Raw genomic sequence first — 20,577 nt, 5'->3', positions numbered from 1 at the left:
TTTACTCTTTAAGAAGGCTACTTCTTAAAAGCGAACTAATCAGAAAAAGCATTCAGAATTCATGTCTCTGTTGATCAAATAATCTTCCACATATTTTTAAGTTGATTTCTTTACATTCTCCAGTTGCTCTAACTTGATGTAAGAATGAAAAAAAACAATAAACTTTCGAATGCGAACGTGTAATTTCGAATAGACATTGCTCTAACAAACATTGTTTGTTCCAATTTCAATTTCGAATTTCCAGAATACATTAAAATATGTGTCATGTGAATTATAAAAAGAGCTAATTTAAATATTAGCTTTATTCCGGTTGCCAGATTTAACAATCGGATTCAGCATCTAGATGTAAAGCCTTAATGTTACTTGCACAGCTATGAAACGCCGCTGCATTTTATGTCTAGAACACCGTTGACACTGAAAGGTAATAGTTGGATAATATAGTTTTAATATAAGACCTTACTTAGTTTCTCACATTTAAAAACTTTGCTTCTGTTTTTCATTTAATTTCTGAAGTAACCATGTATGTGAAATTCCATATTGCAGCTAGGTGCAATACTCAACACACCGTTCTGTTGCTTCATTCGTTCTGTAGGTGTAGTATTCGATTCGTCGTGGATAGTTTCCCTCTTCTTTGTGTTTTGATAATCCCTTTTTTGGTTGTTAGTGATAATTTTAACTTGAGTTTAATTTGAATTTATTTTTCTTCATAACAAAAAGAAAGGTAAAGAACCATTGCATTTAGCGGTTCTAAGATCAGTAAAAATTACATTTACTATGAAGATCAGTTCTAATAAGAAAGTATAAATACTACTGTTTTTGGAAGGCTGTGATTCCTGGTCGATTTTTTGTCATTTTAAAATAACAAAAATGAATGTTTAGAAATTTACGTAAAAATTCGTAAATTACATGACTTGTATGTAATAAATGTAGTAAAACTAAGCAACTCCTTAAGTTTTATTCTAAACATAAGAATGTCCAGGTATTTGAAGTATTATATTAAGTTTTGCTGAATTTTGTAGATTTTATATGTATGTGAAAATCGCAATTTATTAAATAAACCTAGTAAAATTAGCCGTTTCATGTATAAAAATTGTACAGTCGACTTACTTTGGTCTTATTTCTCCATATTTATTTATCCTTTTGAAATAACTTAATAATAAATAAAATGTCAGAGATAATATACAAGGTGCCTTAGAATTTAGATTATTTGTTACATTTTATTAACAGTATGAATTTGATAGCATTTACATTTTTGAAAAATAAAGGTCCATATTTTTATTTAATATTTATAATATTTCAATTGACAATGAAAGAATATTTTTTAAGAAATATTTTTATTTAAACATTAGATGAATTTTTGTTGATCCAATTTTATAATTAGTAAGCGAATGCAAATTTTTTTAATCTTACAAATTACATTCCAGTAAAAGAATCACGCTGGATACCCTCTAATTATTTTATGTATGTAATAAGCTAATCACTACAAAACCATTAAGAAAAGCCTATTTATAACCTTGCATTATTAAATACCTTTGTTTGTGGATGTTACAGTAAATATACTTAAAATTTGTAAAAATAAGGATCTGTTAGATGCAAAAATAGGGTACATTAAGTATACAAGGAATTGCATGAAATAAGTGTATTACATGTACTCCTCCCCCATTCGATGTACAGCGTGGAGACCCCCAAAAGGCACATCTACATAAAATTCCGAATCGAATGACACCTCATTCATGAAAATCGGTTCGCGCGTTTAGGCGCTACGTTGTTTACAAAAAAGGTAACAACAACAAGAAGAAGAACAAGAACAAGAACATTTTCTGAAAATGCCGTTTTTGGTCATTTTCGGCAACTTTTTTCTCAAAATCTACTTAATCTGGGTTGTTGCAAAAAATTACAGTTATAAAGGAGGGTTTGCCCTTTATTTTAAAGAAAATTTGGGAATTTTATCTTTTATAGAAAAAGAGGAAAAAAATGTCAAAGTTGGGTGTTTTTCAACATTACGCTTTTTCGTGCAGTTTTTGACGATCAACCCTTATACAACTGTCCTACCGGACAGTTTTAAAAAATTGATTGCTCATTTCTGAAATATGTCAACAAAAAATAACCATTGAATTGGAAATAAATAATTTCTATTAAGAAAAATGTATTATTAGCCTACAGCGTGAAGAATTGCTGGAGATGAATTTAGTGGGATTAGAAGCCTGCTAGAAAACTAGCTGTACAATTATTTTATGCAAAATCAGCTTTTTTTTCTGCAACTAATGGAAAAGGCTGAACAGTTGCAGATAAGAATAGTGGAACAGTTGGTGATGCAATCTTTAAAAAAAGCCTACACTAGCGGCCCCCATTATTATTCTATTCAATGTACTTTCGGTGGCTAGCTCCCCTAAATGAGATGAAAAAAGATAATTTTATTCAAATCAATAAAAAATTGTTTTTTTTAGTCTTTTTATTGTTTTAGCAAAGTGAAACAATTATTTTATTACATCTTTGTAGATAAAAAAAACCAATACATATAAGTTAAATATGTGTATGTTTAATTTTAGTATTATTATTTTAATAAATAATATTACAATAAAATAAATAACTTCTTGTTAACATTTTTGCAGCTGGTGTTTAAAATCCTTTTTAAAGCTTTTAATTAATTTTAATATTTACGTCATAATTTTTTAGAAATCGCTTTTTATAATATTTTGTTTGTCAAAACTGCTGGTTTTCTATCATTTTCTTCGGAGATGGAAATCCGATAGCTATCAGGATGTAAAATAAACAAATATGCTATAACGATGAAATCATTGTGATTCTCCGTTAGTGTGGATCCAGCAATGAGTTATACTAAAAATTCTAGTTTACCTTAAGGTGGTGCTATACCATACCCATAGGTGGGGATGCACAAGTTCTTAAGGCAGACATCTATGAATACTAAAACAAGCATTAGGTATTTATCACTAATTAATTATTATAACTCAGTACATTTTCTTTTAAACTTGCAAATATATTGTTTGTTCTACATTTAAAAAATTATATAGCAACAGAAATGGTGGCAAAAGTGTTAATGAGCTCATTTTATAAATTATAGTAAATTATGAAGTTTATATATCTAAATAATAAACTTCAACTTGGTATTATTTTATTACTTTTTTATATGCTGTATAAAACTTTTAGATTTTGTTTGTTAAATTTAAAAAAATTAATCTATTTTTTAATTAGCATTCCAGTTAAAAAAAAAAAAAATTCAAATATTACTGTAACGTTAGTAACTAACTAAAAATTCAAATACTACTAATGAAATAAATATACCAAAGGATATTTCATGTAATTGTCGTTTTTTCCCTAACAAGTTTGTTTTTCCTCTGAATAGTTTTTAATCTCTCTCCTCCTCCTCATAAGCTCTTACTCAATGTCTGTAAAATCAGTGAGGGCTTCACTGTTGTTAGTCTCCTGTTATTTATTTATAGCAACCTCTATTCTGCGTTAAAGGCTACTGGTAGCGACGTCCGTAGCTTCCTACGTTGTCAGACGACTTTTCATGTAACAAAGATCATCTCCTAGACCTTCTTAATCTCATGAGAGACGATTTTAATAACAACCATTACTAGTGAGGCAGATAAATTCACATACTCTTTCGAATATTAATATTTAATAATACTCATTACTAGTTGGTAGTTGTTTTTTAATTATGTTATTGTTTTTTTCTTATTCCTTTTTTCATGTAAAGTTATTGTAATAATGCAATGACTATAACAGTATTCAATCAGTGATAGGGAATGGCAGACAAATGGCTGAGCTGGCTTACAACTTTAACTGAAGTTAAAATCAAGCAAGGGTTGATTTTAAGTCCGACCGTTTGATGATCAAACTTTGATCTTTCTAGAATAATTTAGGAGGTGATATTAAAAGTAAAAGTTTTGTGGATGAGATGGTGGTGTAAACCGAAAAATGCATTTTTTTGCCCTGCAAATATTGATTTAGAAGAGTAATATATTTGAACTTGAAAGTTGAAGGAGGTAGATAAAAAATTATTATTTTCCTAAAGAATCAAAATTAAACTTGGGCCATGAAATTTAAAAGGAAAACATTTTGGATCAGTTCGAATTAACACAAAGTTGAATAAAAGGCTAAAAAATTCTGATATTATAAGTTGAACTGGCCCTCCATTTTTCATTCAAGTTTATACCACTACTGCACAGCTACTAAAATTTAGCTGTCTGCAGATGATGACTATAACATTCGTCAAAACGTCTGCATTAGTTTCTGGTTGGCCATAATTAACAGATGGTTAATATGCAAAAGAAGTAGAGTAAAAATTTAATTTTAGCAGCTCACATAGTAATAAGGTTAGCAACTTATTTTGCAAATTTCCCCTCTTGATTATTAATGTCTTGTGAAGGGTAGAAAGTAGTCAAGATAGGAAAAAATACACTCTAATTCTTCTTTTAAATCAATATATTTGAAATAATGGCATGAGTTACATGTAAGAAAGTAGATTGTAAAAAAAATGGCAGGATGATACCGTGTTAAAAAATATTCAATAAAATAAAATAATGATTAATTATACAATTAAAAGTAACTGTTAATAAAGATTTGCAATTTTAATACTTTTTTCCTTAACAATAAACTACATAAAAAAATATAAAAATAATAAAATAGTTGTATTCGAAAATTATTGTGAATTTTCTTCAAATTATTTTTTACATCTTTTGCACTTATTTAAATACTTTTTTTAAGGACGGAAATGGTGTTTCTATAAAATCACAAAATTTATTTAAGTTCATTTATCAATGAAATATTTACAAATGTATGTATAAAAATAGGTACCGAAACTGTGGCATTAATAACGTTTCTTTAAATTTTTTTTTTTTAATTCAATAACATTCATTATAAAATATGCAATTATAATTGCACTATTAAATAATACTAATAATATTTGGTTTTTCAGGAAGGTATTTTATATGTTTTACCCTTTGAGACGGGCTTTATAATAAGCACGCACTTTTAGTTGCAGTCTTAAAGCAGATATACTAAATAAACGTCATATAAATAACCACACTGAAAGCTTGCGTGGATCCAAAATGAGCGATCTCCTCAAGTGAAGTTATATTTTTCTCATATATAAAAATAAGAGAAGTAAAATTATATTTGTATTGAAACAGATAGGTTTGCCTTCGTCAAGAAATAAAAGTTTCCATAGCTTCTACAAACCTTTAAATAGGTTATAATAATTGCAACAATTTTATAAAAAAAAATGGTCACATTTTTTAGCAATACCAAGATTATATATTAAAAATCCCAAAGATTTGCATAGTCATGAACTATTCAGTCCAATATTTCACAATGGCGAGCTCATTTCTTCATGCCATTGCTATAGTAGTAACTCCAAAAAAAAATTAGATAACGTTCACATGGCTGACTTTCTTTTAAAACGATTCTCAAGGTTTTCAAGAAACATAGAAGTAATTGTGATATTTTTCTAGAAAACTGCGGTAAATCAAAATAAAAACTTCAAGAAACTGGCACTTGTGGTTATAGTATTTTCTTTAAACTCGAATTTTAGCGACAATTCGTCAATATTATATAAACTGTAGGACGGAAAATGAATTTAGAAGGGTAGTATAATAAACCCCTCTTCTAAAATGCCCTTAATCGAATTGAAGGGATAGATTTTTCAGCTTGAGTTGTAGATCTACATGTGTACAATGAATTTATCAAGAGTGTTCTTCTTTTACATATATTTTACATTACAATTTACTCATTTTTTTTCCATTTCCTTTACAGATACTTAAATACTTAGATCCATCAAAAAACTTAGTTATAAATGCCAACGAAGGTTGTAATGATACAAGGGTTGGTGTGGAGTTCACAAGGTTAGAATCCTACCAGAAACTTTCGAATATAGACTACAATCTATTTTGGCTATGTATATATATGATTTTTCAATAAAATAATAATAATAATAAATACAATAATATTAATTATATCAGTTTTAATTGTTCCAAGAAGAACCATTTATAATTGCAGAAAATTACTTATTCTTTGACATTTATTAATTTTTTTTTTTAACTGTAAATAATTTTAAAGGATTGAAATGTTTACCAAATATTTGCACACATATGCGCATGTTTAGTTATATCTGGACTTAGTACAATTTTTCACGAAGAAATTGAGCATCAAGTCGTCGTGTGGCCAGCTGTGTCAATGGTATCTACTGTAGCTTTTGAGCATGTAGGTGGTTACCTATAAATCTTTGTATTCCTGTCTATAGTCTATTAGAGTCGGGTATTTCTTCTAACTACTTGTGCATTGGCTCGTTGCACACGAACCACAGTACTTCCAAGGTGATGCGCCTTGGAAGATTTGTTGTTTGTTAATTTCTGCCTAGCAAGCCTCAGTCCAGACAAAACAAGTGTATGTCGGTAGAAGTCTAAGTATTATTGTGCACAATAGTTACGAATAGAGCACAGAGAATTTAGTGAGGTCTGTCTGTTAATTACGTTTAAACCTATCTAAGGGTTAAATGATCTTTCATGTTAGAGGAATATTATACAAGATCTTGCAGATTTTCACGAGTGCCCGTATTTTGATATTTTGATATTGATAATTGAGTATTGCGTAAATTTTTTTTTGTCTGTGTCATCTGTATGTTTGTAATTCAAATTTAGTGATAAATGTTTAGTAATGCTATTTCAGGGAATACTTTTTTTGGTCAATGATTTAAACATAATTCTTTGAAAACAGGCCACACTTCACTAAATAAGTTGTAAAATAACTTAAAAAGAAATCAATTTCTATATAACTTAAAGTTACATTCATAAAATCTTACCGTAGATATATGATAAAGATAAACAGGAAGAATGAAATCAGAGTGGCTCTGCAGTTAGTAGCGGATGACTGTAACATAATAACAACATAATTACAATTTCAAAAGAAGTCTAGCATTGTGGTTACTTCATTAAAATTTTAAAAAATATTACCATAATGAAATAATTGCATTTGTCACCAGCACAGCATTCAGAACATTTCCAATCTTCGTACCACACATGTGTACATCTAGGCATGTACTTTTTCATTGTTTTTTCACACTGTTGTTTCGTAGCACATCTTTTGCTAATGTAGAACTGCTTGTCAGCTCCAGCCTGCCAATATGGCATAGCTAAGAAAAACAAATTAACCAATAGAATACAAATTATAATACAATTTATTGATTTTATTTTTTAAAGCAGTGACTTACTTCCCCATTTAATTTCTGTTTGGCACATATCATATTCAGGCCTGCACTGATCAACCGTTGTTAAACATTTACCATTATTACTATCTTGATCTTCACAGACATAACACTGAAGAGTGGAACCTATAAATATTTGTATTTAAAAACCAGGTTTGTTAGTATAATGGTCTTAATGTTTTAATAATGTTTTACTTACAAGAATTTATAAAAAATAAAATGAAAACTGACTTCAAAACAAAAATAGTGTTCTCCATTTATTAAATATTAACATGCACACATACACACACTCACAACCACAAGTAGACACGCCTCTTTCTTCACAACTGGCTGTTTGTTTGAATTATAACAACTAGTGATGCGACTATTTGAGCAGAATCGGTCTACTGGAACGAATCCAGTGGTAGAACGAGTTGATTCAAATCCTTATTTTTAAAAAATGTTATTCCGCCCAGCCCAAAAATTTATGCTAAAGTTACTTAGATGTTACATAGAAAAAAAATGTTAAACTGACTTGAGGCTTTCATGTAGAAGTCACACCAACCCACACCAACGTTAAAAACCTAGCAAGCAAAAATACTGAAGCTTGGTGGGGGGCATAAGTTCCAAGATTTTTTAGAAGACTGTCAATAATTACAAAACAATTATAATATCTATTTTTGTATTTATTTTGTTTATTTCTAAACACTATATGCAAAGACTTAGGTCCATGTTAATTTGTACATAAAATAAAGCAAACTTTTTAAACTAAAAGCATTTTATTGTTAAAAAGCATTTTTTAACTAAAAAAAAGTGAATTTATTATTAGAAAATAATTTCTGCAGTACCAAAGCATAAATTATTTTAATTTAACGGAAAATAACTGCAATAATAATGTTACATAATGAAGAACATTTATTAAATACAATCAATCTGATTCAATACAGGCAGCAGAGTGTTTGGAACCTCCGTGACAGTGTTAGTTTGAAGTTTCAAGCATAGTTAGAAGTAGATTACATCATCCAGCATTTATTTAAACTCATGAATCCTAGCTGATAATGGATTATAGTGCAAAATCTTTAAGGAATTTAACTAACGGTGTACTACGATGGACAGATTTTCATTTTTCTTTATTTAATTTATTTTTTTAAACTCCTGTAAGGTAAAGATTTGTCTTTAGAAAGGTTGAGTTTTAATTTGTAGTATCTTTGGATAGAACACTTTTTATTTCAAGATTACTCTTAAAAAAAAAAAAAACTTTATTTCATTTAATAATGATGCTTTTCAGATTGAAACAGCCACTACTTGCAAAATTGTTCTTCAAATGAAGTTGAAATGAAAAATACGTTAAAAAACATACAAGAAGAATATAAAGACAACTTTTGTTATGAATCAATTACTAAAAAATGTACTATTTAGTTATATTCAATACGGAAGTTTATGTCACAATGTATTATTTGAACTTTTTGAATTGAAAACTATTTGAATTTTTTACTTTTATAAAGATGAATAAACATTTTTAATTTTAAAAAAATTTACTCCCCATACCAATTTTTTTACATGGACTGGAAATTTATATTCCACTTTTGAAAAAGTTCAAAATAACAAATTAGTTCTTAAAAAATCCATCAGAGAACGCAGAATGTCAAAAAAGTTAAAAAATAAAAATTAGTTTCAACAAAATCCGTCAGAGAACGTAAAATATCAAAAAAATCAAAGAAAATAAAAATTAGTTTTAAAAAATTCCCTCAGAGAACGCAGAATATCAAAAAAGTTAAAAAATAAAAATTAGTTTCAACAAAATCCGTCAGAGAACGTAAAATATCAAAAAAATCAAAGAAAATAAAAATTAGTTTTAAAAAATTCCGTCAGAGAACGCAGAATATCAAAAAAGTTAAAAAATAAAAATTAGTTTTAAAAAAATCCGTCAGAGAACGTAAAGTATCAAAAAAATCAAAGAAAATAAAAATTAGTTTTAAAAAATTCCGAACGCAGAATATCAAAAAAGTTAAAAAATAAAAATTAGTTTTAAAAAAATCCGTCAGAGAACGCAAAATATCAAAAAAGTTAAAAAATAAAAATTAGTTTTAAAAAGATCCGTCAGAGAACGCCAATTATCAAGCAGCATTAAAACAGTAGTTTTTAAAATAACCACTAGATAGCACGGTTGTAACTTCTCCGGATAAATACAACACAAATTTTCTTCAGTACGACTTAAGTGATGAAGGGGGGTATATCGCTCTGTCGCTCGTCACTCCAAACATATCTTATTTAGTCCCACCTCTCTCTCTTAAAGAATCATGAATGTATAGGTGTTAATGGTTAATGGTAGAGGAGATGTCGCTTCGACGGTCGGAAGGCAAATATTCTATCTAGTCTAACATTAACCACTCTTTCTTAAAAAAAGATGATATAAATATAAACCATATCTTTAGTCCAACATTGACCTGTCTCTCTTAAAGAATTCTTAGTCTATTCTTTATTTAATAATAATACACAAATAACACTTATATTTTTTCGCGGTCGTCTCTTTTTTCCACAAATCACTATTTTTATTTTTCTCATTTACACCTGCCTCGTTTACGCACTCAGCACTCGACTGATTCTGTACAATAACATGTTTAACAATCTACATATTCAATCATATGAAAATCTTATTATTTTTTATTATGATTTTTATTAAGTGACTCTTGCGGTCGGGGCCCAGAATCATGAATTTATGGGTGCAAATGATAGAGGAGATGTTGTCGCTTCGACGGTCAAAAAGCAAATGTTCGCCCCACCCTCCCGCCCCAAGCGGCGAATTTCCTTATATACCCTCGGACGTTAGTACCACCAGTTGCCACTAGATCGCTCACGCTGTTCTATTTTAACTTTTTATTGCTCTTACACACTCTCACGACTTAAGCAGCCATATTTAAACCTTCTGTTAAGGTTTTCTTTTTTATTTCTTTCACCATTTAGACCCTGGTGGTCCTTTTTAACCTTCTTGTTCGGTTATCCTTTCTATTTTTTCGTAATTTCTTTATCATTTTCAAACATATTGTTAATTTTTTGTTATATTTCAATTTTTTCATATTAATTAAGGGAATAAAGGAAAAATAAGTACAATATTATCAATTATTTATTTTTTTATTTGATTAAAATTATTTATGCACTTTTACAACAATAAATTTTTATAAAATTTTTACAAACTCAATATTCTTAACTGATTATATTTTATATAAATTATCAAAACTTAATTTGAAATTATAATTTTATAAAGAAAACATGCAACTTTTAACCACCTATAAAGACCTACAAAGGACCACCTTACACTCACATGTAAGACCTTCTTTCAACAAAAATTAAAACTTTTAATTAGATAAAAAGGGAAAGATTTAAATTACACGAAAAAAGTTTTTAATTTATTTTATTTTTTATGTTGAACGTCTTTAATAATAGATAATATACCTTAAGAAAGCTCCATAAGATAGCGCAGTAGTATATTAAAGTTGTTTTAATTGAATGGTATGCAGAAATGATGGGAATTACCTCAACCTACGAGCGGGCGTGCTGCAATAAATAGCTCCATGGTAACTTCGAGGCAGCGTAGGGAACTGGATCAAGAAAAAATTAAGCCCTATAATAAAACCTTCTTTACTTACTGATAAATAAATTGTTTTTTTTTTTAAATATTGAAACCTTTTTTAATCAAATTTAGACACTTAAATGATACAATCAAGTTGAGACATTTCCCCTTAAACAGTGTATAGCAGAAAACATTTAAAATTGATATGCCTTAAACAAAAATATTAATTTTAATTTCTTCTTCTTCTTTGTCTTCGTTCTTATGCCATTCAGCGTCGTGCTTCAATAATTTAATTTAAATCTATAAATTTATTAAACGCAAAATCTTATACTAAACTATCTTTAAGCTTACTAATCAACTTGAATGCTTCCGGTTTTCGAAAACGAACGAACAAAATAAAATTGTTACAATAAAATTGCACAACAGAAGTTATTGATTAACGATAGGTTGAACTTGAAGACATAAAAAAAAAAGTGAAGAGAATTGAATTTTTTTATTCAGCGAAGATGATTGCTATGCTATCTTGTGGCGCTTGGTAGAACTTTATAAAGATTGTAGTTCTAATAATCGCCGCTAGATAGCATGAAAATGTACTTTTGCCCGTTATTGGACAACTCAACGACCCCATATTTAATTAACCAATATACAATTTTAATGAACTCTAATGGAAATATTTAGCATTTCAAAATAAAATCATTATTTATAATAAACACTTACCTTTAAAATAATGCATTTATAAGTAAATACTTCCAGATAGCAACAGCAATGTATTGTAATTACTTACTCTTCTTAGCATTCTCTATAAACTAAAGTAGTCAAATTATTTCAAATGCTTACGCTATAATGCCAAAATTTATGATAAAAACACTATTAGATGGTACTAAGCAAAACTCTATTTTCCCATAATTAATTAAGAAATATATAATTTTCATTAGAGCAGTTTTTTCTCAAGTTTAGTAAGAATTGCACTTCATTTATACTTTTACCTTATTAGTAATGCTTATTTATTATGTAGACAATTGCAACACAAGGAATATGTAGACGATATAGAATAATTACAAAAAAAATAAAATATTTGAAGCTTATACTTAGTAATACTAATATTTCTTCTACGAAAGAGGAACCATTACTTATTCTATTTCAAAGAGAAATATTATTCATCGTAAAAAATGTTCTAATTAATGATTTAATACTTTTAAAATACTAAATAATGGATAAGTTTACCTGAAGCATCATGTTGACATCATATTTTAAATTTAGTTTGACTAAATAATGTATTTGGTTGAATGAGTAATAATTTACCTACATTTCACTTTAAACATTTAAATAATTTTTTTTTTAATGAAAGCACTTATTCAGGACAAAGCACTCCCCATATACAAATGCAGAATGATAAAGTGCGCAGGTGGAATCAGTCCTGGTTACTATGATAATGGACTCGTTCCGTGGAATTGGCGTTAAAAGCGTTCATTTCTATTGACCAAAATCGGTGAACGGAAAAAGAAGGACCTAGAGTCCGAACTCAAAAGGATTTTAATCGTTTCAGATTCTACTCCTCTGATTCCTAGAGATTTAACCAATGAAAATGTTGGAATTGGAACCGGAGTTGTTTAATCGTTCCAAACCCTCTGCTGCTTGTATTTAATCAGCTACATAGTTCGTTTCTTTATTATATGATATCATTACAGCGGTAATTTCCTTTTAATTAAACTAATTTATGCTTTAATACTTTAGAAATAATTTTCTAATAATATTGTTTACTTTTTTTTGTGTACAAATCAACATACAGTGCATACAGGTACCTAACATAAAGCTTTACACATAGTGTTAAGATATAAACCAAATAAATTAAATTATTGTTCATTGTTTTTGTTAACTGATTCATTAATTCAATAAAAAGAAAAGTATAATGCCGATTACAGTAATTATTTTTTAATTTTGCCGATATTTTTTGGTACACGTTATTTTCTCAACCGATGTTTCACTTGTTGTTCAGTGAATTCCGATCAATTACAAGTTTGGTTAACTAAGCGGAACAAGAAACAAGCAGACAAAAGTAATTATTTTATTTAAATTTATTTGATGATGATTGTGTAACAGATGAAGAAACCCAAAGTATTTCATTAAATGTAAAAAAAAAAAAAAAAAAAAAATCAATATCATTTCACTTATTACACACAATGAATTTATATAAATAACGGAATAAAAAGAAAAATAATAATAGTAATATAAATTTCTTTATATTTTCCAACACAATTATTTTATACTTTCATTTCATTTAATTACAATAAAAACAAAAAACTGATTAATAGAAATAGATATTACTTATTTTTGAAATGTACCATGTACAAAGATAATTTGTTTCAAAGATTCCTCACAGCTATCGAAATACATTTTCAGGAAAAAAAGGTTAATTTAATTGCCATTTCAAAAACCGTAATCCCCCCATATCACACCATACTTATTTATTTAAAAATATATACCTGAATAAAAAAAAAAAAAATACAAGTGGCCTTTAGTTATCTGTAATATTTAAGTAATATGATCTGTAATAATAATTTAAAAGTAATATTTACAAACAAAATCATTAAATTTCAGATACATATGATAATTTGTAGCAGGATACGATAAAGTTTAGTACAATCAATTAAATAAATTACGTATTTTGATGAATAAATTATTTTTATTGTATACATATTTTTTTTATACTTGTACAAATACTTATTTTTTTAAAATATCAATTTGGTATTTTATATGGATTTGGTTGTGATGGGGGGGAATTAACTAACATTAGGTTAGTAATACCTATTGGCGCTAATGGCCATAGACGTCGATGCGCCGACAAAAAAAAAAAAAAAAAAAAAAAAAAAAAAAAAAAAAAAAAAAAAAAAAAAGTAATACCTATTTTGGTTCCTCATTAAAAATATTATGTATATAAAATTTAGGAATTAATTCCAACATTTTTATTTGTATTAATTAATTTATTTATTTTTTTTTGAGACTTTCTTAAGGAAGGTGTATTTTCAGTGTGTGAAGTGTCTATATTTTTTCACCAACCAGCAAACACTTTCAAAAATTACTCTTGCACACACAGCATCTGTGTTCCTTTTTTCTTTTAGATATTACATACTGTAGACTTGTCATTTAGTAAATAATGCTTTATGCACTGTGTTCAAATCGGGAACTATAGAACCTTTTGTAGACAAATTTCTAGAATTACTGTTTCTGTAACATTAAAAAATTTTATAAGTAAAATAAAAATCTAATTTAAAAAACTACTATACACGCTGTCATTTATTTTAGTAGTCACACATTCTGCAAACGTCCAATTCATATGACACTTTTTTTCTAAAACACAGGTAGGTAATGGTTTTAACAAAAGAGGAAGTGAAGCATTTAGCCAAATCCCACAGAAAACTTATTTGATTTGGGTACATTTTTTCTGAACACCCAATCAATTTTGTATGAAGCATTTCGATCCTTATAGTCGTACTATTTAGTAATAAATTGAAATTACTATATTTATTCTATAAAAAATTAATTCTCCAACAAAGTTAACATTTAGCTATTAAAAAAAAAAAAAAAACTTTTTTAAACTTATTTAATTAATATTTTTTAAATTTAAATTTACATTTAAATGTTAACTTTTTCATAACTAAGTTCATTGTAATTAGATTCAAAAACTCAGAAGTAGAGAGCTGCACGATGAATCAATGTCAACCAAAACATTCCCCACGATTAATTTGTTGAATAAGTTGGTGTCACTGATACGAAAAATGGTAACAAGAAAAATTAAGTCACTTTCAAGACCGATTTCAGCAACATATTTAATTATGCTATCTAATACTAGATAAATTGTAATAAAATATGCCAAATGTCACTTTACGACTACGTCATCTTTCTCAAAAACTTGTTCCAAGCATTAAACATATCCGTCATCCTTTTTCATTCCTCGAAGGCCTCCCATTTAGCTACCCATTCTTTCCGTGATGCCCTCCGCCCAAATTTATGCCTTCTTTCCTTCATATTTTAAGGTCATCTAATCTCTCATTTCACTGATCTGCATCAAATAGCAGAATGAATTTAATTTCCACGAAATACACAAATGTAGTTTGTACCCCCAACACAGATTCGCATTGAGTGCATCTTGAAAGCCCTAAAGGATCTTCTCTGCAGGCCGCTTCTGAATAATCGCACTATCATTTTCTTTGTTAGGCTCAAAGTTTCTGCCTCGTAAACGTACCATATTTTAATATTCACATGGATATATTTATTTCAAATCCTTCATTTGGCGGAATTTCAGAACAGAGTACAAATAAAAGGAGATTAATTTTTAATCGCTTTGCAGCCAGCCAAATTCTCATTGCTCAATAAATATTTTTAATGCCTAGTTCACTCATAACACTTGTCCCCCAAAATAATTATTTTCATAATTAAAAAGTACTTACGTAGGTTTAACGAGTAAACATTTCATAGGTTGACCATCTAATTGCCTATTGTGATAGGTATCAACTGCTGTCAACGCATCATCCACATTTTTATAAACAACTTCAGCTGTACCAGGTCGTACTACTCTAGATCCGATTAAAGTTCCAATATCTTCAAATAATTCCTAAAATAATTAATATTCAAATTACAGGGGAATTGATTAACTCAATGATTAGTGTACTAGACTACGACACGGAGATCGCTGGTTCAACTTCATCAAATTATTTTTTTTTTCATGAATATAAATGTAATATATTTAGTTAATAAAAAAGCCTGTGCTCATTTTTGTTAACTATAATTACAAAATAATTGTACGTCATAATAGTAAAGTAAAATTTGTTTCTAATCTAAATGATGTTCAGAATTCAGAAGGGAATGTAAAATGCTTATATTTCTAGACTTCTTAGAATTATGTGGTTTTATAATAAACACATTACTTTTTCTTCGGCTTACAAAGGAAATATGGAAATCTACTTTATGTGAAATTGTTTTCCAAAAAAAATTCATAAATTCTATTATTACAGCGAAGTAGAGAAGGATTCCCTTTAAAGTATCATTTCACTGAATTGAACGGTATTACCATTGTGTAATATAAGTGAGAATTAGAAGATTATTAAAATAGAAGCTCTTGACCAGAATGAAACTTATGGATGATGTTTTTTAAATTTATAAAGACCACTCAGATATAGATCTTTCGTTTTTTTCCAATTAGTTGTTTAATGGAAATTAGTTTGACAATGAGATTATGGGATATCACCTTTCTCTTAAAAGCCATTATATCTTCTAAACAAATGTACATTTTCTTTTAGTATTATATCAAGATTTACTGCGCAAATAATAAATAACAATAATCAATAAATAGTAAAGAAATAATTTCTATCAGTTAAACAAAGGTTTATCAAAAATATTGTACTGACCTTGATATCTTCGTGTGTGACTGTTGGTTGCAAATTAGAGACAACAATCCTATAACCTTCTTGTCTGGAACTATCCAATCTTGTTTTAATATCTTCTTTCGACCTATGAGAGTAGATTAAGGTTTGATTACGGAAAACTGTTGCTTATGCATATTCATAACTATAATTAAAATGAGAGAAAACAAATAATGCAGAATTTAGTTCGAAAATAGGATGGATCTATTCCATTTTTCATTGACTACTTTTATATATATATATCGCTATTCGATGCTAGCATCCATCCCAGTGAACGGTAGAATGATGCTTTATTTTGCGTGGCGTTCGATTGATACCTTTCTATAAGGGAGCGTTTTTCATGAATAATTGAACGCTAATTGCGTCTAATCCATTAAACCATCTTCACAGTGAGGGCAGGCATTCGAGTTAAGAGACCAAATTACGATACAAGTGTACTTGTCGGTAGTTTGTTCACTTGATGAGCAGAAAACAGCAGCTCTGTCTGGCTTTTGTTGGGTGTGTGAACATTAACAAAAAGTAGTCCAATTAATGACATCAATCAAGCTCTTCTAATTTATTAATTTATTTCTTCTAATTAATGTTCTAATTTAAAAAAATTCAAAATATTTAGTACTGAAAACTCATTCCGAAAATTAACATTACTTGCTCTGATAGTAAATAGTCTAACAAATTATTTATTTATAACTGAACAAACCTGTATAAACCTGTATTTTGTTTTCCATGGCGCAGCCAATCTTCTCTCTCCTGCAAAGAAAATCAAAAGTATCTTAAATTTAAAAACTTAACACTGAAAATTAATTGAATTAATGCCGTCAACCGCTAGCTGAATATAAATGTTACAATAATCACAATTGTAATTATGAGGTTTCTTTTTTGGAGCATTTGAAGTGTTGAAGTGCAAATGAAATGATTGTTTATTCATTGATGATGAGAGAGTTCTTCGAGAACAATCAGAGAAAGCTTTTTGAAACCTTTCAGATTTTCCTCTCATGTTTCGGGGTACTATTTTGGGTGGCATCATCGAGTTTCTTCAGGGGCAGAGAGTTTAGCATGTAATATTGAATGGGCAAAATACCATGAGCATAAATCCTAAAGAAGCTCCAGATGAAGGGTATTTTAACGTAAGTGCACCAATAAAATCGTTTTCAAAAGATTTACTCAAGTCACCACCGAAAGAGCTTTCACCATATTGTCCTTATAAAAACGCAAGTACAATTTTTTTAACAATTAATTATTAATGTATCATCAGATACATACCCTAACTACATTCCTTGGCACATGTATTTCTAAACGGGGTAAATTAGCCAGCCGATTACTCCAGCTTTCTGGAGCGTCCAAATCCATGTAAGCGGTGGGTCTTGGCGGAGCAGATACTGGTGGCTGTCTATTCTTAATTGTGCGATATAATGACTCTCCTGCACCACCACCTCTTCGAGAATCCGCTAGAAATAAGGAAACATAAATGTGGTTCAAGTATGTACATAATTTTATATTTTCAGAGAAAAATTAAAGCGTAAAACTCCATTAGATAAAAGGTTCTCATTCCATTAAAAAGCATAAGTCAAGGAAAGTTTATAGACCGCAATTCACTGCGCAACAGCTTATCACAAAGACACTTAGCCAGTAAATGATTGCTAGAAAGTACTTATATCACATTTTCTATCTTTAAGCTTATTTAACGTAGTACATACTACACTATCTTTAATTAATTATCCTAATACAGCTGATACTGAACATTTCATATTTATTTTGCACTTCATAAACATTTATTTAACATAAAAATGACCTTACGATCAGTGATTATTCACTTTTTTTAAAGTCTCTAACCTTCTACAATAAAACTGAAAACACGATTATAACTGCAAACACTGACGAAGTGAATTGGAATACTTCTTTATACATCTGTTCTTTTTTTCTTTGTTTTAGAAGTTAACTAAACTTTCCGTGGAACTAACTACGTAAACCGCTCGTGTTACAATTTTTGTTTAGAAGCTCGCACTCATTTTTAAATCACAATAAAAACAAAACAATAAACCGGAGTAGGTTTCCAAAAACTACTGCATTTTATCTAGTGAATTGTATTCCAACTAATTTTAAATAACAAATGAATAAAATAAGTTTAAAACCACTTACAAGATGGAATAAGTGCTGGCTGTTGATTTGGTACAGTTCTTCTTGGTATAATATCTGGTTTATTTCGTGGGTTTACTGAAACATTTCCAACACCAGAAGAATTACTTCTCATCATGATTCTTTCTCTAGCATCTGTCTGCCTTAGACGTTGATTCAGCCTGTCTCGAGCGTCTACCAATTTTGATCTCGTCTTTTCAATTATCTTTAGTCTGGCGTCAACAACTCCAACTGCTACGGCTCCACCAACTCCCCCGCCTGTGGCCTTTAGACGTGATGTTTTTTTACCGTTTTGCAATCTACAAAATACATCAAAACTAAAAATACTTAAAACCAAAAAGGGCTATTTCATACACAAATAAATCATGCACTCATCAATCTCTATAACGTAACATATTTCTATAACATCTCTATCTCTAGAATGTATTTTCTAAAAACGTTAGAATTTTTAGAAAGCTTTAAAGCGGACATCTTAAAATGGATTAAAGGGATGGTTTCCACCCACTGTTTCAAATAAAATCTGAAAAATATCTGATTTCGTGCACTTTCGGCAGTAAGAATAGAAAATACTTTTAAAAAAAGTAGCTGCTAAAATTTAAATTAAGTAAGTGCTATAAGTAGTTCAAAAACAAAGGCGGGATGAACTAAAATGCGTGCTACAACTGATAAAATCAAGAGTAGTACAATAACTTTTGGTAGATGCTAAAAAAGGAAGCAGGCTCCCTAGAAAGATCTCTAATGAAATTTATACATATTGCGAATATCACACACATTTGCTCAAGTGTCGAAAATTTTGACTTTTTATTTTCATTCTAGCTTTATATAGTTTCATCCGATCAGAATTTATTACGGCACTCTGTATTAGAGAATTGAATTCTAAAGAAACTATACTAAACACTAAAATTCACTAATTTGTCAGTAAATTCTAAGACCAGTAATCACAAACAGTAATTATGATAGACACCACCCAAATATATATTTTTTCTATTTCAAAGAACAACGATTGAGTTTTTGGATTATTCAAGATGAAACTGTCAATTAGTATTAATGATAAAAATATTAAAAATACCTAGAAATTTTGTTAAGAAAAATTTAAAAATAAACAGAAATAACATACTATATCTAATGCTTTCACCAGACTTCCACTTTTACTTTAGAGAAAGCTTATAATTCTGAACAAAATCTGCTGAAGTGGGACAAAGAATTAATACCCTCTCCAGTTTGTTTAGAATAGACAATTCAATAAATACAAAAAATGAGCCTAACGCCAAGTAAATTTTTTTTTATTCAACTTACATTCAACATTATCTTGAGATACATTGTATATTTATTTACATCTCATTATACGAACATTTTAGAGTCGTACCTATTTTGCAAATGAATTTCAGAAGGGATAAGAAAACTAACGAAGTATCTAACTTATAAAGTAGAACTCCGAAATTTTGACGCAATAATTAACTCACTTAAAGTTAGGAGTTCACTACAGCAACATTTCTTTAGGAAGTGTACAAAATAAAATTTTTAGTAAAAAAAAAAACTATTGATGCGGCAATTGGATTCTTAGTTGGTGATTAATTTAGTATGGAATTATATTAAGCGTAGGATGAAATATTTGATAATTTCTCTGATTTACAGGTTGCACAGAGTTTTTTTTAATAAGCATGTGTGCTTCTTTATTAAAAGTGACTCTCTAAAAATATATGGTACTTAAGTAATTCTTAAAAAAAAACAATAAAAATGAAATTTTTATTTCAAGCAAATAAGAACCAAAAAAATCGACAATACATTTCATTTAATTAGGTATTAACATTTGGGGAATGCAGAGTTTGGAAAATAATTAATTAGTAACGAATGACACCTAATAACTAACTACTTTTTACTGTATAACTTTAATAATAAACTTTAGGTTAAAAAGTACCTACCCTCCTCTTAACCTCCGGTTCCCACCAGCTTTCTTAAATTTCATTTTGATTAATTCATCAAGGCCAACGTCCATAATGTACTTATCTTAAATATAAAAGGTTAATTCTTCAATTTCTTTTGCTGCATAGAGAAACCACAAACACAACTGCAATGGTTGTAGCGGAGCACAAGCACAAATGACTGTAAACACAAAGTGCCTACTGCCACCTAGATTACATTTTTCATTCAGTGGTATTCATTATTTTGACTGAAATATTAAATGTGATAGGCAATCTTACGATTTGGATTGTGAACTGAATTTTTGTAGAATATGTTTATAATTACTT

General features: G+C 28.7%; 2 protein-coding genes across 2 annotated transcripts; both read right to left on the bottom strand.

Moving 5' to 3' along the window:
* Positions 1-6,273: 6,273 nt before the first annotated feature.
* cold (coiled) lies at positions 6,274-7,581 on the bottom strand. The gene is made up of 4 exons (XM_074128371.1): positions 7,425-7,581; positions 7,232-7,351; positions 6,975-7,153; positions 6,274-6,891 (listed from the first exon to the last, which is right to left on the bottom strand). Exons 1-4 carry the CDS (start codon positions 7,480-7,482, stop codon positions 6,820-6,822), a joined length of 429 nt encoding a protein of 142 aa, XP_073984472.1. The 5' UTR covers positions 7,483-7,581; the 3' UTR covers positions 6,274-6,819.
* A 5,412-nt stretch (positions 7,582-12,993) lies between these two features.
* LOC141454278 (uncharacterized) lies at positions 12,994-20,456 on the bottom strand. Its single transcript, XM_074128360.1, has 8 exons — positions 20,251-20,456; positions 18,332-18,627; positions 17,456-17,640; positions 16,893-16,942; positions 16,181-16,283; positions 15,224-15,387; positions 13,677-14,000; positions 12,994-13,580 (listed from the first exon to the last, which is right to left on the bottom strand). Exons 1-7 carry the CDS (start codon positions 20,322-20,324, stop codon positions 13,916-13,918), a joined length of 957 nt encoding a protein of 318 aa, XP_073984461.1. The 5' UTR covers positions 20,325-20,456; the 3' UTR covers positions 12,994-13,580; positions 13,677-13,915.
* Between the last annotated feature and the right edge of the window lie 121 nt (positions 20,457-20,577).

This window comes from Rhodnius prolixus, unplaced genomic scaffold, assembly GCF_049639745.1.
Source record: "Rhodnius prolixus isolate KJV_2025 unplaced genomic scaffold, Rpr scaffold_9, whole genome shotgun sequence".
NCBI lineage: Eukaryota > Metazoa > Arthropoda > Insecta > Hemiptera > Reduviidae > Rhodnius > Rhodnius prolixus.
The sequence above is the reverse complement of the archived record's forward strand: the minus strand, read 5'-3'. Positions and strand labels throughout refer to the sequence as shown.

Bases quoted from the DNA above. Each gene is read 5' to 3' on its own strand.
- cold (XM_074128371.1), bottom strand. From the start codon at position 7,482: ATGGAGAACACTATTTTTGTTTTGAAGTCAGTTTTCATTTTATTTTTT. The intron at 7,352-7,424 runs GTAAGTAAAACA...AAATATTTATAG, and splicing joins TTTATTTTTTATAAATTCTT to GTTCCACTCTTCAGTGTTAT. The intron at 6,892-6,974 runs GTAATATTTTTT...ATTATGTTACAG, and splicing joins AATGCAATTATTTCATTATG to TCATCCGCTACTAACTGCAG.
- LOC141454278 (XM_074128360.1), bottom strand. From the start codon at position 20,324: ATGGACGTTGGCCTTGATGAATTAATCAAAATGAAATTTAAGAAAGCT. The intron at 18,628-20,250 runs GTAGGTACTTTT...TGTATTTTGTAG, and splicing joins AACCGGAGGTTAAGAGGAGG to ATTGCAAAACGGTAAAAAAA. The intron at 14,001-15,223 runs GTAAGTACTTTT...TTAATGTTACAG, and splicing joins TGTTTACTCGTTAAACCTAC to AAACAGTAATTCTAGAAATT.